The sequence below is a fragment of the Colletotrichum phormii genome (assembly GCF_030913505.1).
Source record: "Colletotrichum phormii strain CBS 102054 chromosome Unknown BDP81scaffold_12, whole genome shotgun sequence".
Lineage (NCBI taxonomy): Eukaryota > Fungi > Ascomycota > Sordariomycetes > Glomerellales > Glomerellaceae > Colletotrichum > Colletotrichum phormii.
The window spans coordinates 1,414,018-1,427,055 of record NW_026851454.1 but is presented as its reverse complement, the minus strand read 5'-3'; the positions used below and the strand labels follow the sequence as shown (position 1 = coordinate 1,427,055).

At 54.3% G+C, this 13,038-nt stretch overlaps 7 protein-coding genes across 7 annotated transcripts; 2 read left to right on the top strand and 5 right to left on the bottom strand.

The window, feature by feature from the left end:
• Window positions 1-245: 245 nt before the first annotated feature.
• Window positions 246-1,661, bottom strand: BDP81DRAFT_407420 (uncharacterized protein; the record flags this gene model as incomplete). The annotated part of the gene is made up of 2 exons (XM_060589016.1): window positions 1,417-1,661; window positions 246-1,349 (listed from the first exon to the last, which is right to left on the bottom strand). A coding segment is annotated over exon 2 (1,101 nt), but the record flags the coding sequence as incomplete, so codon positions are not given.
• Window positions 1,662-1,892: 231 nt separating this feature from the next.
• On the bottom strand, window positions 1,893-2,991 carry BDP81DRAFT_450706 (zinc-binding dehydrogenase; the record flags this gene model as incomplete). Its single annotated transcript, XM_060592558.1, has 2 exons — window positions 1,893-2,870; window positions 2,932-2,991. 2 exons carry the CDS (start codon window positions 2,989-2,991, stop codon window positions 1,893-1,895), a joined length of 1,038 nt encoding a protein of 345 aa, XP_060444479.1.
• A 1,332-nt stretch (window positions 2,992-4,323) lies between these two features.
• Window positions 4,324-5,468, top strand: BDP81DRAFT_395410 (uncharacterized protein; the record flags this gene model as incomplete). The annotated part of the gene is made up of 2 exons (XM_060588065.1): window positions 4,324-5,230; window positions 5,284-5,468. The coding sequence occupies 2 exons, from the start codon at window positions 4,324-4,326 to the stop codon at window positions 5,466-5,468; spliced, it is 1,092 nt and encodes a 363-aa protein (XP_060444478.1).
• Window positions 5,469-5,977: 509 nt separating this feature from the next.
• Window positions 5,978-7,842, top strand: BDP81DRAFT_430458 (uncharacterized protein). Its single transcript, XM_060590609.1, has one exon. The coding sequence runs from the start codon at window positions 6,088-6,090 to the stop codon at window positions 7,672-7,674; it is 1,587 nt and encodes a 528-aa protein (XP_060444477.1). The 5' UTR covers window positions 5,978-6,087; the 3' UTR covers window positions 7,675-7,842.
• BDP81DRAFT_407416 (uncharacterized protein) lies at window positions 7,843-8,981 on the bottom strand (the record flags this gene model as incomplete). The annotated part of the gene is made up of 3 exons (XM_060589015.1): window positions 8,311-8,981; window positions 8,009-8,236; window positions 7,843-7,947 (listed from the first exon to the last, which is right to left on the bottom strand). Exons 1-3 carry the CDS (start codon window positions 8,854-8,856, stop codon window positions 7,843-7,845), a joined length of 879 nt encoding a protein of 292 aa, XP_060444476.1. The 5' UTR covers window positions 8,857-8,981.
• Window positions 8,982-9,393: 412 nt separating this feature from the next.
• BDP81DRAFT_450702 (uncharacterized protein) lies at window positions 9,394-9,981 on the bottom strand (the record flags this gene model as incomplete). Its single annotated transcript, XM_060592557.1, has 1 exon — window positions 9,394-9,981. The coding sequence occupies one exon, from the start codon at window positions 9,979-9,981 to the stop codon at window positions 9,394-9,396; it is 588 nt and encodes a 195-aa protein (XP_060444475.1).
• Window positions 9,982-11,044: 1,063 nt separating this feature from the next.
• Window positions 11,045-12,372, bottom strand: BDP81DRAFT_321994 (family 18 glycosyl hydrolase; the record flags this gene model as incomplete). Its single annotated transcript, XM_060584665.1, has 3 exons — window positions 11,045-11,221; window positions 11,283-12,074; window positions 12,127-12,372. The coding sequence occupies 3 exons, from the start codon at window positions 12,370-12,372 to the stop codon at window positions 11,045-11,047; spliced, it is 1,215 nt and encodes a 404-aa protein (XP_060444474.1).
• Window positions 12,373-13,038: the final 666 nt, after the last annotated feature.

Genomic DNA, 13,038 nt, shown 5'->3' with positions numbered 1-13,038 from the left:
CATCCATCGGATGACCTTTGTAGATCTCCTTTTGCCTAAAGTGCGCCCAAAACGCACGGAACGCTTTCTCCGATGTTGGGGTGCCAGAGGCCTTGGCGAGCTTGAAGTACTCGACGATCGCGGCGAGGTGCGCGGGCTCGATCTGCTTTCCACAAACCTGCATGAGGTGAAAGCTGGAAGAACGCTTCAGGTCCACGACCTGCAACTGGGCTTGGCGCAGTCCGGTGTTCTGAGGTGCCTCCTACGCAACCAGAATCACCGTCTGGCGGAACACGGAGAGAATCTCCTCGTGGTCTTCATGGAGCTCTCCGATTGGAGCAATTGCAATTGGTACGGCAGTTCGAATGTACCAGCGAAGGCCGAGGTGGAAGAGTCTACCGACCGGGAAGGATTGGAAATACTCATGCTCTGCGGCGACGTGTGCCTTCTCGACCTGGCAAGTGACCCCCAAAGCCTCCATCCAACGATCCGAGAGATCGTTGACCTTCAGCGAAGGAAGTGTGCCACCTTCCAAGATGAATCGGCCTGGTTGAGCCACAGCCGGGTTGGTCGAATTGAGGATGTGGCAATCCAAGACATGACGGACGTCTCGAACAGTCACATCTCGTGGGGCCTTTACCGACCGATTCTTGTCGACTTCGTAAGCCCAGACGATTACGGCACCAAAGTGGCAGGCGACAAAACCCGGCTTGCCGAAGCTGTGGATGCAGTTGTTGAGATTTCCAACGCTGGTGTGCTTGGAAGAGCCGAACTTAATGGCGTCGACGCCATGGGCTAATTTCTTCTGGATGGGAGTCGCTACCGAATTCAGACCCACCTGTATGATGTCGGGGCCGGTAGAGCTGTCGTTGGATTTGCCAGCCGCCTTGGCAATGTCGATCTCATCGGTAGCGAAGTTCATCTTGCCAGTCTCGAGATCAAGATGAAGAGAGATCCAGATCGGCTTCGGGTCAGCTCCATTAACAGGAAGTAGCGCCGCGAGGTAGTGGTTCTCAGATGGTCGAGTCTCCAAGGGGAGGCCAAAAGAAGGGGCCGATTTCGCTGCCTGGCGACCCACGCAGAGTCGTTGATGGAGATTATCGGCCTCGAGACACTGGGCAGAGCAGTACCTAGCCTCTTTACAAGGGCAGCGATACTTCCGGGTGGAAGTATTGCCGCAGGCCAGGCACTGCTCGGTCCTCTGTCTCTCATGCTGGTTGTGGCAGCCATCGTAGACTCCAGGGTGATGGAGAGCCCAGCCGCTGCCTTCACTGCCCTTCACTCCCATCGAGTATTGCTCAATGGGCGTAAGAAGGACGGTGAAGGTGACCACCGGCTCCCACATAGACTTGCCGTGAGAGGAAGACATGCTAAAGAGATGAGGCTGTCAGTAGATGAAAGAGCCTAGGATGAGAGTGGAGGACAATGCTTTCTTACATGGATTTGTTAGGGTCTGTGACGTCTTTGTAGTAGTGGGTGAGTGTAAAGATTGAGAGACAATGAGGAAGCGATCGGTTATGATGGATGGAGTGAGATGATCGTCTGCGAAAGGCGAGGGCAGGATGATTTAGGGACAGATGGAGCCCAAAGTATGAGGTCGAGAGGAAAGTTGAGGATGAGGTTGGAAGAATGGGTGCAAAAGGTGAAAGCCTGAAGGCGTGGGGTCGTGAGAAGGGGAGGTCTTGTTGCTGGGGGCAAGAACAAGAGAGGGTCGTTTGAATTTGAAGGCAAGAGCAACCTTAGGGCAGAAGAAGAATGACCAAAGAGGAATTCACGGCGGTGAAGGAGTGTTCACATTATATTCGTTTTCTTAGTGCAATCACGTGCCATACGCCCACTCAATGGCACACACCTCATGATGGAACAATTGCAAGAACTCCAATCGCTGTTCGTTTCCTTCATTTGCAGGTGGTCTAAACAATCTTGTAGACCAGCTTCTCAGCACTCACACCGCCCTTGGCCTGCAACTCAAAGCCCTTGTTGATATCATCCAGACCACCAAACTCCTTTTGCGGGTTCGGCTTGATGGAGCCATCCTCCAACCACTTGGGCAGGAGCCCCAAGTACTTCTCCCAAAACTTCTTATCCTCAGGCTTCTCGCCATCAATGTTGTCGAAACTTCCATATGACAGCGCCCTTCCAAAGACTGAGTACACCAACGTGCTCTCGACCTTTACACCCTCAGGAGCGCCGACCTCCTTCGCCTTGCGCGGCAGAATGCAGACGACGTGGCCACCTTCGGGTGAGAGCGCCGTCGCGACAGCCTTTGTGGTCTCGACTTCGCTAATGGCGTCAAAGACGTGCTTCAGGTTGTTCTTCGCAGCCGTCTTGACCTGCTCAATCCAGTCGGCGTCGCGGTAGTCAATCGCCACATCCGCACCGAGACTCTTCAGGAGCCCGTGGTTCTTTTTGCCTCCAGTCGCGATGACGTATAACCCAGCCTTCTTCGCCAGCTGGATGGCATATAATCCAACACTGCCCGTTCCGCCATTGATCAACACAGGAAGCGCCTCCTTGGACGGGCTCGTCGGCTCAGGCAGTCTCAGCCGCTGGAAAAGTGCCTGAATAGCGGTGGCGAAGGCCAAGGGGATGACAGCGGCCTGGGAATCCGTGACGGATTCAGGGACGGGGAAGACGAGGCTGCTCTCGATGACGGCGTACTGCGCGAAGACGCCGCGTGGTGGGTCGTCGCTGGTTCCCATGACGAAGCCTGCAACGCGCTGGCCTTCTTTGAGGGAGGAGCCGTTGGGGTCTGCGACGGTGCCGGCGAAGTCGCAGCCGACGGTACGGCCTGCGGGAGCGCCGGCTGTGGCTTTCCAGTCGGTTGGGTTCTGGGCTACGGCGGAGATCTTGACGAGGATCTCGCCGGGGCCGGGCTGAGGCTTAGGGACCTGAGATGGTGGTGAGTAAAATGATGAGAATCAGTTGGAGAGTCTAAATGACATCATGTACCTCTTGGACTTTGGCGGTCTTGTCGCCTTGGGAGACGAGGGCTCGGATGGTGCCTGCCATTGTTGCTGTGTATGATATAGACCTGGATTGAGTGGTTTGAAGGATTGTAGATGAGATTGAAGACGATGGACGAGGTTGTTGAAATTGTTTCTTGGACTGGTACTCTCGAGATGGATGACGGAATGAGGACGAATTTAAGTCAAGAGGAGAAGACGTTGAAACAACACGTGAGATTAGTAACCTGGAATGCAAGCTGTTGCTGAGAATTCGCGTGCTCAAGTGGGTAGACGCCATTGACGCAGTCAGAGAAGACTTGGTGAAGTTATGGGCTGAAAGCGCTTAGAATTGCGCTTAGAAACAATCGACACTTCGTAAAGTACCCCATTGAATCGCATCTGCCCCACGAACTTAATTCCGCGGACGAACGAATTGGTCATTTTAAGGTGTCAAAAAGGAGCTATCCGCAATGCCGGGGCGCACAGACATTCAGCATTAGTCACCGAAGGGATGTTCCTGCTTAGAAATGTGGCTGGATATAGCATGGGAATTCCGCAACGCAAAGAATTCAGATTGATGCCAAAGTCCAATTGTGCCAATCCTTCAAGTTCTCTTCGCAAATCCCATCATTAGGTAATGCATCATTGATGTATACATTCGCTATCTACCTTTGGGTGCCTCGGTGAAGACATGATATGATGATGGTACCTTACTCTGAAGTTCGTTGGGGCCTGTGTGAAACGCGTGCTGTGACCGTGTCTTGCTTGACGAACAATGGCATCGAACAGTGATTGAGAACAGCGATTGCCTACATCTTGTCCTAAAGAGATATTAAAAGTTGATTTTTGGCGATGAGATGTCTGTTCGATCAAGTTAGCTGATCTCACAATGGGCCCTTGGGCTCCGTAACGTTCGGCTTCGCTCCCGATCCCCATAGATCCTCGGGAGACTCGGCCGGCCACTGTGACCCCGCATCGTGGGAGCCGACCGAACACGGCAATCACTGAACGAAAGCTCCGAATCCACCACCGATGAGGATGGATCGGAGAAAATCATACATATCCCCCTCCTCGATATCGACGTCTGAGATGCAGTGACCGCCCATTCCAACATCTCTTGCATTGGAGATACCTGTCCATCATCTTGGCGCAGCATCAACCCCTTTCAAAGTAACCCAGACTTCCTTATCGTCGTGCATCTCAACGTAACTTTCGGAACCTGGGTTGCGTGTACCCCACAAATGTCGCTGGCGCCATAACAGCCATGAATGATAAAAGCATTCCAACGCTCATATCTACTGCGTTGGGTTGTTTTCAGACTCATTCCCCTCACTCGGCCTTATGAGACGACGCTCATCAACAGCCGCTTATCAACTTCATGTGAAGCATCGTCAATATGAAACCTCTCTTGCCGGCAGCACTCATCTGCACCCTGGCCTCATCGGCTTGGGCCGCATCCTGCACCGAGTCCCTCATCAGCCTACACAAGACCCTCGTCGAAGCCGACACAACAACCAAATCCGAAGCCCTCGGAACAGAAGCCCTCAAAGGCTACCTCGAGACAAACTTCACAGTCGAGCTCCAAACAGTCGAAGGAACACGCCAGAATGTCTTCGCCTACCTCGGCAACGCCCGCGAAGCTCGCGTCCTCGTCACATCGCACTTCGACACCGTACCGCCTTACATCCCCTACTCCCGCTCTGGCGATGAGATCCGCGGTAGGGGAACCTCTGATGCGAAAGGCAGTGTCGCAGCACAGATCATCGCCGTGGAGGAGCTCCTAGCAAGCGGGGAGATTGCCGAGGGCGACGTCGCGCTGTTGTATGTGGTCGGCGAGGAATCTGGAGGCGATGGCATGGGCGCCGCAAATGAGCTGGGCTTGACGTGGGAGTCCGTCATCTTTGGCGAGCCGACGGAGCATACCCTCGTCCGGGCGCACAAGGGCGTGCTGGGGTTCAACATCACGGCCGACGGCGTCGCGGGGCATTCTGGGTATCCCGAGTACGGGCGGAGCGCGATTGACCTGCTCGTTCGGGCCTTGGATAAGATCCAGGATACGAAGTTGCCTTGGACGGAGGAGTTCGGAAACACGACGTTGAATGTGGGCTTGATTGAGGGCGGGATCGCGACTAATGTGATTTCCGAGAGCGCGTCGGGCAGGGCGTCGATTCGAGCTGCGACTGAGGACTTGCAGGGGATTCAGGATGTTTTGCAGAAGGCTGTGTCTGAAGTTACTCCGGAGTTTGTCAATTTGACGTTTACTGGGTCTGGGTTACCCGTGAGTCTGGATTATGATGTTGAAGGTATGTCGTTTGCCTCACTGCTCTTATGGATCGGCCCCAGTTGACACGAGCAGGCTTCAACACTACCGTGGTGAACTACTACACCGACGTGCCTCGACTGAACGGAACCCACAAGCGCTACTTGTATGGACCAGGCACGATTTTGGTGGCTCACTCGGCCGATGAGCGCATCACGGTTCAGGATCTGGAGCTCGCTGTGGAAGACTACAAAAAGCTAATCCTCGCTGCCCTGAAGTGAAGAGTTCTAAATTGCTTTCAACCATATGTCAATAATATACGCATGAATGACGACTAACACCGTCGATGGCGACTCTTGATCATGTCTGAGCTCAATGGCTTTGGTTATCGCCAATGCTCTCTACACCGCCTGACTCGTTCTTGCACGCCAAAATGGCCTTCTTGTGTCCATGTTACCTGTAGGCGGTGGAAGGAGATGAACAAATGTCACGGTTCTTGTGCAAAATTGTGAGCCAGGACTTGAAGCTCGAAAGTCAGCATTCGCCTGGGTTTCGTTACGATGAGTGAGATGAGACTGGGATTGGGTGAGTGAGTGAGAGCTCAGTAAGTGAACGATACGTACCGTCTACCCCTCACGGATGGTCCGTGCCGAAATTGACGTCAGGCGTCTGGGCAGTCGCGACCCCGCCATGGCGATGCCGCCACACGTGACAGCTCAGCTCGAGCTCAGCTCAGCTCCCCCCGGCTGCCTCACCACCACCAGCACCAGCGGGACCGGCCGCCGACTATCCACCAAACTAGCACCATTTGAGAGCTCAACGGTCACCTCCATTGTGCCTGTCTCTCCTCTCCAAGCTAGTCATTCCTCTCCAAATCCCCCGACTCTCAACACCGCAATAATGTCCAACTCTCGTGGCCTCCCCGATGTCTTGATGACAAAGGTTGACGAGTATGTTGACTCGCTCGCTCCACAGATTCAACCCCGCATCGCGTCTGAGATCGACACCTTCCAGACGAGAACCATTGATAGTCTTGAGGACCAGGTTGTTGACGCCTTTCGTTCACTCTTCAACAAGGATAAGAACTCTGGCGATGGCTCGAGAGGACTGAACGACACACCACCCGATGCCTACGGCATCCAATCCCTGCCCTTCGCCGACGAGATTGGCAAGCTCACCCGCAGCTTCAGCGTCATCACAGACGAAGCAGGAGATGACCTACGAGACATCTTCAACCTCACCGACGAGGCCCGCGGAGGAGGAGGTGGCGGTCCCGAGACCCAATCCCGCGGCATCAGCCACAGCGACTCATTCGGCGGGGCAAAGGGCTTCCTCTCCTCCGCCATCAACGTCGTCCAGGACCATCTAGAGAAAAACAAGGGCTCAGGCGGCGGCGGCGGCCAGGGCTTCGAGCTCGACGGCCTCCTCGGCGTTCTCAGCAATACCGTCAAGGACGCTGCGCGGAACCCCGAGGAGAAGGCTCGCGTCATCAGCCCTGAGATCAAGGAGAAGGTCGGCATGAAGCTGAGGGAGCAGCACGCGCCTATTGCGGAGCAGTTCACTAAGATTGCGCTGGAGCACATCAAGCGCTGGCTGCGCGGCAACACGAGCACGCGGGACCTCGGCGACGGCGTCAAGGGTGAGATTGAGGACCAGGTCAAGGATTTGGTTAAGGGGCTTGGTGGCCTGTTTGGAAACAAGAAGAGCTCGCAAGAGGGTAGCCGTGCTATCGGTGATCGCGACGGTCCCGAGGGTGAAGGCGAGAGGGGTGGCTTCTCCAAGGTCATTAGCGACAAGCTCAGCACGGGTCTGGCAAAGGTACACAGGGAAGTCCGTCTGGAGTTCCGCAAGATCCTCGGCGCCATCGAGAAGCAGCTCTTTGAGATCCTGCCGGACGCCTTCCAGCGACCACTGGAGAAGATTCTGGGCGGAAACCCATTCGACTCTCAGCTCGACCACGACGCTGGCGGTCACGCGGACCGCGGGTTCGGAGATGACATCAAGGTGAAGCTGGTCAACAAGATCCGAGCCCTGGTCCGCAAGGTGCAGGAGACGCTGCGCGAGAGCATCCTCGGCGTCGTCAACGGTGGCCACCGCAAGTTTGAGCGCGAGAGCTGGGTGTTTGTGCAGAACATTGTCGAGCAAAAGGTGCAAAAGTACCTTCCCAAGGTCAAGATCAATGTTCCGGATGATATTGGCAATGAGAATGTTAGCGTTGGTGCACCCACGGCGGGATCGCAGCTCGGTGGTGAGCATCACTCGGGTCAGTCCCAGGGCCAGGGCCAGAACCAGAACTACGGCCAGAGCCAGAACTACAATCAGAATTACAACCAAAACCAGAACCAAGCTTACGACCACAGCCAGGGTCAGAACTACGCAGGAAACCAGAGCCACGGAGGGAACCAAGGTCATGAGAGCGGCCAAGGCTACGGTGGAAACCAGGGCTATCAACAGAACCAGGGGTACGGCGAGAACCCGCGTTACTAAAACGTCCTAGGCATAGGAGACAAAGTCCAACGGCATCAGAGGGAATTTGCATTTGGACAAGGAAAAGGATATCATCGGGGCTAGATTGATCCATAAGCGGCCATTTTGCCCTGATAGCTCAAGCTAACGAATCATGAAAAGAAACCCACCGAATCGCACCTTCGTGACCTACTTCCCATCTCCCCTCGCCATCTTCAGCGCCTCCTCCATCTTCTTCTCAAGTTGAATTCCAACAAGCACATCCAACATCCTCACAAACTTGCCCCGATCCCCCTCAACCGCATCAGCCAACTCCTTCGCACCGCTACCCTCCTGAATGACACCAAACTCTGACAGCAGCCTCAAGAGATCTCTTATCAGCATAAGGAAACACCTCCTCCCACTCCTCCTGCACCCTCCTCAAAAAGATCCCAGCACCAGTCGGTCCAACGCCTTTAATCCCATCAGTCAACACCTTCTCAACCTTCTTCTGCGCCTCCTCGGCCTCCATCCCCTTGACCATCTCCCTCAACGCCGTCATCTTCTCAACATCCCCTTCGTCTTTCTCTCCCTTTCCCTCTTCCTGTTCACTTTCATCATCATCACCCCCCCGCCACAAATCTTCCTCACCCCCCCAACTAAATCCCCCAACTGAACAGCAGTCTTCTCCTTATGCTGCGTCCTCGCCTCCCACATCACCTTCCTCCGCCCCTCGAACCCAGCTTCGTCGAGGTCCCGCGGCGTCCGCAGGCCGAGACGGTGGGAGATGGGTTTGCTTAGGAGGAGGGCGGCCACGAGGTTTTGGAAGGGGGTGAGGGTGGAGTCTGGGTAGGTTAGACTGGGTGCTTTGTCGTCATCATTGTATTCATTATTGCCATCGCTGTTATCTTCTTTCTTTGAGGCATTGATGGTGTTGGCTTTCTTCCCGGCGTTTTTGGGAGGAGGGTCTTTGCCGTGTTGGCCTTCATCCCAGTCGATTTCGCCTTGGCCTGGTGGGTGGGCTAGGAAGGCGAGGGAGAAGGCTTCATCGCTCAGGAGCCACTCCACCATTGCCTTTGCATTCTCAGTCTTGGCCCTTTTAGTATCGGGTTCATCATCCTCGTTATGGTTGGACGGCGAGGCTTCTGAGGCTTTGCGCTTGGTGCCGACGTCGGCGGCTTCATCGTCAGGTTTGTTGGACTTCGTTTCGGTTCGTGGAGTCATTGTGATCTTCTTATGCGGTTTATGTGCCAATCGATGGTGTGATAATTAGATTAGCCGAACTTGAATCATTGCTCGGCTTCAGGAATGAAATGAAGACGTCTACTTTTTGAGATGTGGTTGTAGACGGTAGGGCGGATGATGCCATGACTTCCGTGGAAGACGCCAAAGCGCGTCACTGCGCGTTGACGGGTTTTCCTTTTTTTGATCGTACATGATGAGGTCTTCTGCTGCTGTGCTCTGGTCACAGCATTCTGAAGAGTTTCATGGAATGTGGTAGTTCGCGACTATCGCTTGATCGCGGGCTCCCAGGTATTATTGACAGGGCACTAACAGACATCATTCACTTGTCACGAAAATTTTCAATGTCAATATGCGATGAGTGGTTTTGTTTCCGAAAGTACTTTGTGTTAAGCACCGCCATCCAGTCCCATGTAGCTTCAAGTAATTCTGAAGGCCATACGTCGCAACCACGCAGCTAGACATCAGCCGTCCAAGCCAAGAGAGGGGTATTATCAATCCAGAGTCCAGAAAGAGCAGTCACCCATCCATTTCTCCTGCCGAATCCAATGAACAAGATGAAGTTCCCAAAGTAGCTTGCGACCCATCTTTTTCCTCATCGGCATCCTTCTCCTTGCCGCCCTCAACAGCACCAGCCTCCTCCTTGGTAGCACCATCGCTATCCTCCTTCATATCCTCATCCTCCTGGTCAGCGGCCGCAGCGGCAGTAGCCACAGCGGCAGCAGCTTCCTCGGCACCTTCCTCCTCCTCGGCAATCTTCTTCTTGCGCGGGGTAGCAGTCTTCTTGGGGCGCGGGGTGGTGGTAGAAGCAGTGCCATTCTCGGTGCCACTGCCAGCGATTCCAGCAGCGGTACCGCCGGTGAACCAGCCGTGCTTAGTGGCGGCGCGGGTGAAGAGGGTGCGGGCGCTGGAGGCGCTGGAGAGGAGGCGCTGGAGAGGAGGCGCTGGAGAGGAGGCGCTGGAGAGGCCGGCCTCCTCGGTCATTTTCTCGAGGACGGCGGTGGTGGGGCGCTCCACGTGCTTCATCATTGCGAGGGCGAGCTTGAGTTCACCGTCGGTGAGGTTGAGGGTGCTGGCGGCCTCGGCGGTGGCGGTCTTGGGAGCCATTGTTGCGGGTTTTGTGGTGTTCCGAATGGGTTTCTGTTGAAGTTTGTGAGTAGATGGGTCGCGGTGATGAGGGTGGGTGTGATGAAATTCTCGTGATACTTACTGCGAAGGGTAAATGTGAGTAGTATGAAATGAATGACTATGAGAGAAGGAAAGAGAGAGATCTTGGACCTGAGAAGTCGGGGTATTTTGGGTCGAGAGTGAAGAAATATGGGTTGCGAGATTGCTATGCGAGTGATGTAGTGATGGTGGGTGGAAGTTATCGCTCAGTAAAAAGAAGAGAGGGCCTTTTATTCTCGCCCTATTAAGGATACGACATCGTCTAGAATCAGATTTTAGGCAGGCAGGCATAATGCGACTCGAGGAAGGAGCCTTCTTGAAAAACCTGCTTCCTTCCACGTATTGGCGAGGTTGAGATTTTCGGTCCCATCAAAGGGCGTTTTGTGAGCCACGAAACCGCAGGCTCCTGCATTTCGATGCATATTCCTACCAGATTAAACACTGTAGGATACTAAGGTCATCTTCAGATCAATTCTTTGAGACTTCATGACCGCGATACACCCCACACCTTTTTTGATAGTCACCCTTTCTCTTACTAGGCTCGAGGGGGCTATCGAGTAAGGTAGTAAAGTACAAGTCAGAAGACCCTTCCAAAACTTTCTATAAGGGTCAAGACTTCGCAGGAGAGACAGAATGATTAGGGAAGAGAGAAAAGGAGAAGGTGTCGGAATGTAGTGGTCGATATCGCACATCCTTTGAACCATGCCCGCTCAATTCGAGGGCGACTTGATTCATCTGACAAAGCATAAGACTCCATTACAGGTACCATGGCAAATGTGTCATGGTAGGCACCAAACTGGACTTCGAGGATCGAAATTCTACGACGTTGAAAGACTCATTTCATCACTACTGCCTGCATGCAACTTGAAGTTCTGATGATGAATATATGGAAAGTACTTTGACAGGGTATAAGGAAATGATATGTACTCCATAGATGATGTTATTACAAATTGTCGCTGAGACTTCTTATCTAAACAATGCACACTTGACTGTAAACACTCCCTTACAAGCCAACCGCAGAGCGGATAGCGTTGACAAGGATGTTGTTGTAGTCACCACCAGCCTCCCACATGGCGAAGCCAGCCAGCTTGTTGGATGTGACATATTTGCCCTTAGCGGTCAGGGACTGAACGTTGTCGTAGGAAACCCACACCTGAGCAGTCTCGTTGTAGAGGAAAGGCTATTTGTTATGTTAGTCACTATACAAGTCTGAGGATACCAGGAGTGGAGAAAGTGCTTACAGTCTGACTGCAGTTGTCGTAGCCGGTAGCGACGCTGTCGCGAGGCTTGCCCGTCTCGTCAAGGAACTTGCCCTCCTTGATCATGCTCCAGAAGGTGTAAGTTCCACTAGGGGGCGAAGCGGCGCCGCACTCATCGATGGATGGGTCATCGTCCCAGCTGCTGCCCTGGAATCGGTTGGTGCTGTTCTGGACAGGGTAGGCGTTCAAGACACCAGGGGAGGAGAAGGCGCTGGTAGAGTTGACGGAGAATCCGTGGCCGTAGGCACCGACGGCGAGAACGAGCTTGTTGGCGGGGATGCCGGCGCCAATCCACTTCTCAACACCCTCCTTGATACCGCCCTGGTTGTTGCGCGTGTCGCACGCCATGGCGAGGGGCGCGTTGGGACCTCCCGTGGCGGCCCAGGCGCCGTAGATGTCGTAGCCCATGATCATGAGGTAGTCGAGGGAACTAGCAAAAGACGAGAGGGTGCCGTTCGTGCTGGCGACATCGAGGGCGTTGTTCCAGGGGTTCAAGCTAGTGGCGGCAGTGAGGTAGAGCTGCTTGGTCTGCTTCTGGCGGAGCTCGGTGAGGAAGGAGGCAAAGTTTGCCGTGTCGTCCTTTGCAATGGTGTTGCAGCCGAGACCCTGGCGGTTGGGGTACTCCCAGTCAAAGTCGAGGCCGTCGAGGTTGTACTTTTCGACAAAGTCGAGGCAGGTCTTTACGAAGGCAGTTCTGTTCTCTGCGCTGCCGAAGGCGGTGCTGAAGTAGCGGCTGCCGGTCCAGCCTCCGATGGAGGCGAGGGCCTTTACGTTCTGCGGAGGTGTTAGTTTTGCTACATGTTGAAGTGATCTACGGGCAACTTACGTGCTCCTTGGCGGCCGCGACAAAGGCGGGAAGCTGGTCGGGGGCCGACTTTGCGAGGTTGAGGCTGCCGTCGGCGGCGGTCTCGGCGAAAGCGTACTTTGCGTCGGTGTACTTATCCCATGGCATGTCAGAGACGGGGAATCCGCGGTTTGCGTGATAACCCGCGAAATAGGTGGATGCGACAACGCCGGAGGTGTTGACGTTGCGCGCAGAGTAAGGCGCGGCGGAAGCGCCCACGGCCAACATGGCCGCGAGCGAAAGTTGAGCGAATGACATAATGCTGTTTGTGAATAGTAGAACGAAATAGAGCAAAAAGAATGTAGTGAAGTTGGAAAGATGTTCAGCTCGAGGCTAAGTTAGCAAACCATCAACATCCGGAGTTTGGGGTGACGGCTCTGTTTGGTTAAATAACTTCCCACTCGTCGTACGACCACTCGCGGCCAACACTGTTCACAACCTTGAGGAGTTGAGGAGCTCCCCCCCCCCCCCGACGGAGCACTACAATAGAGTTTACCATAGCCCCATGTTGACGAAGCAAACTAATTGCTTTTATGGGGCCGCTGGGACCAACGTCAACGGCAAACAGGCGCGCGAATGACTCGGAGCAGGGGGGCTGGGGCTGACGACCACTGCCGGCAGGGATCACCCAGATGACGCGAACCCAAAGGTTTGGTCTGATGTTCAAATTTTCTCTCTACGAGCTGTTCGGCCTTTTTTGGTACGGATACTCAGGGTGTTGAAGAAGATCGGTATGTTCATCTTGATAGGCTTGCGAGGTGCGTTTGTGCTCTATGCAGGAATGCGGACATACATGTAGCCCCTGAGCCCCGAGCGGGAAAGACCGGATCCCGTATTCTGCGCGTCTGCGTCTCTGCGGCGGCAGCCCTGTCGGTATGCGAAGTTGCGAACATG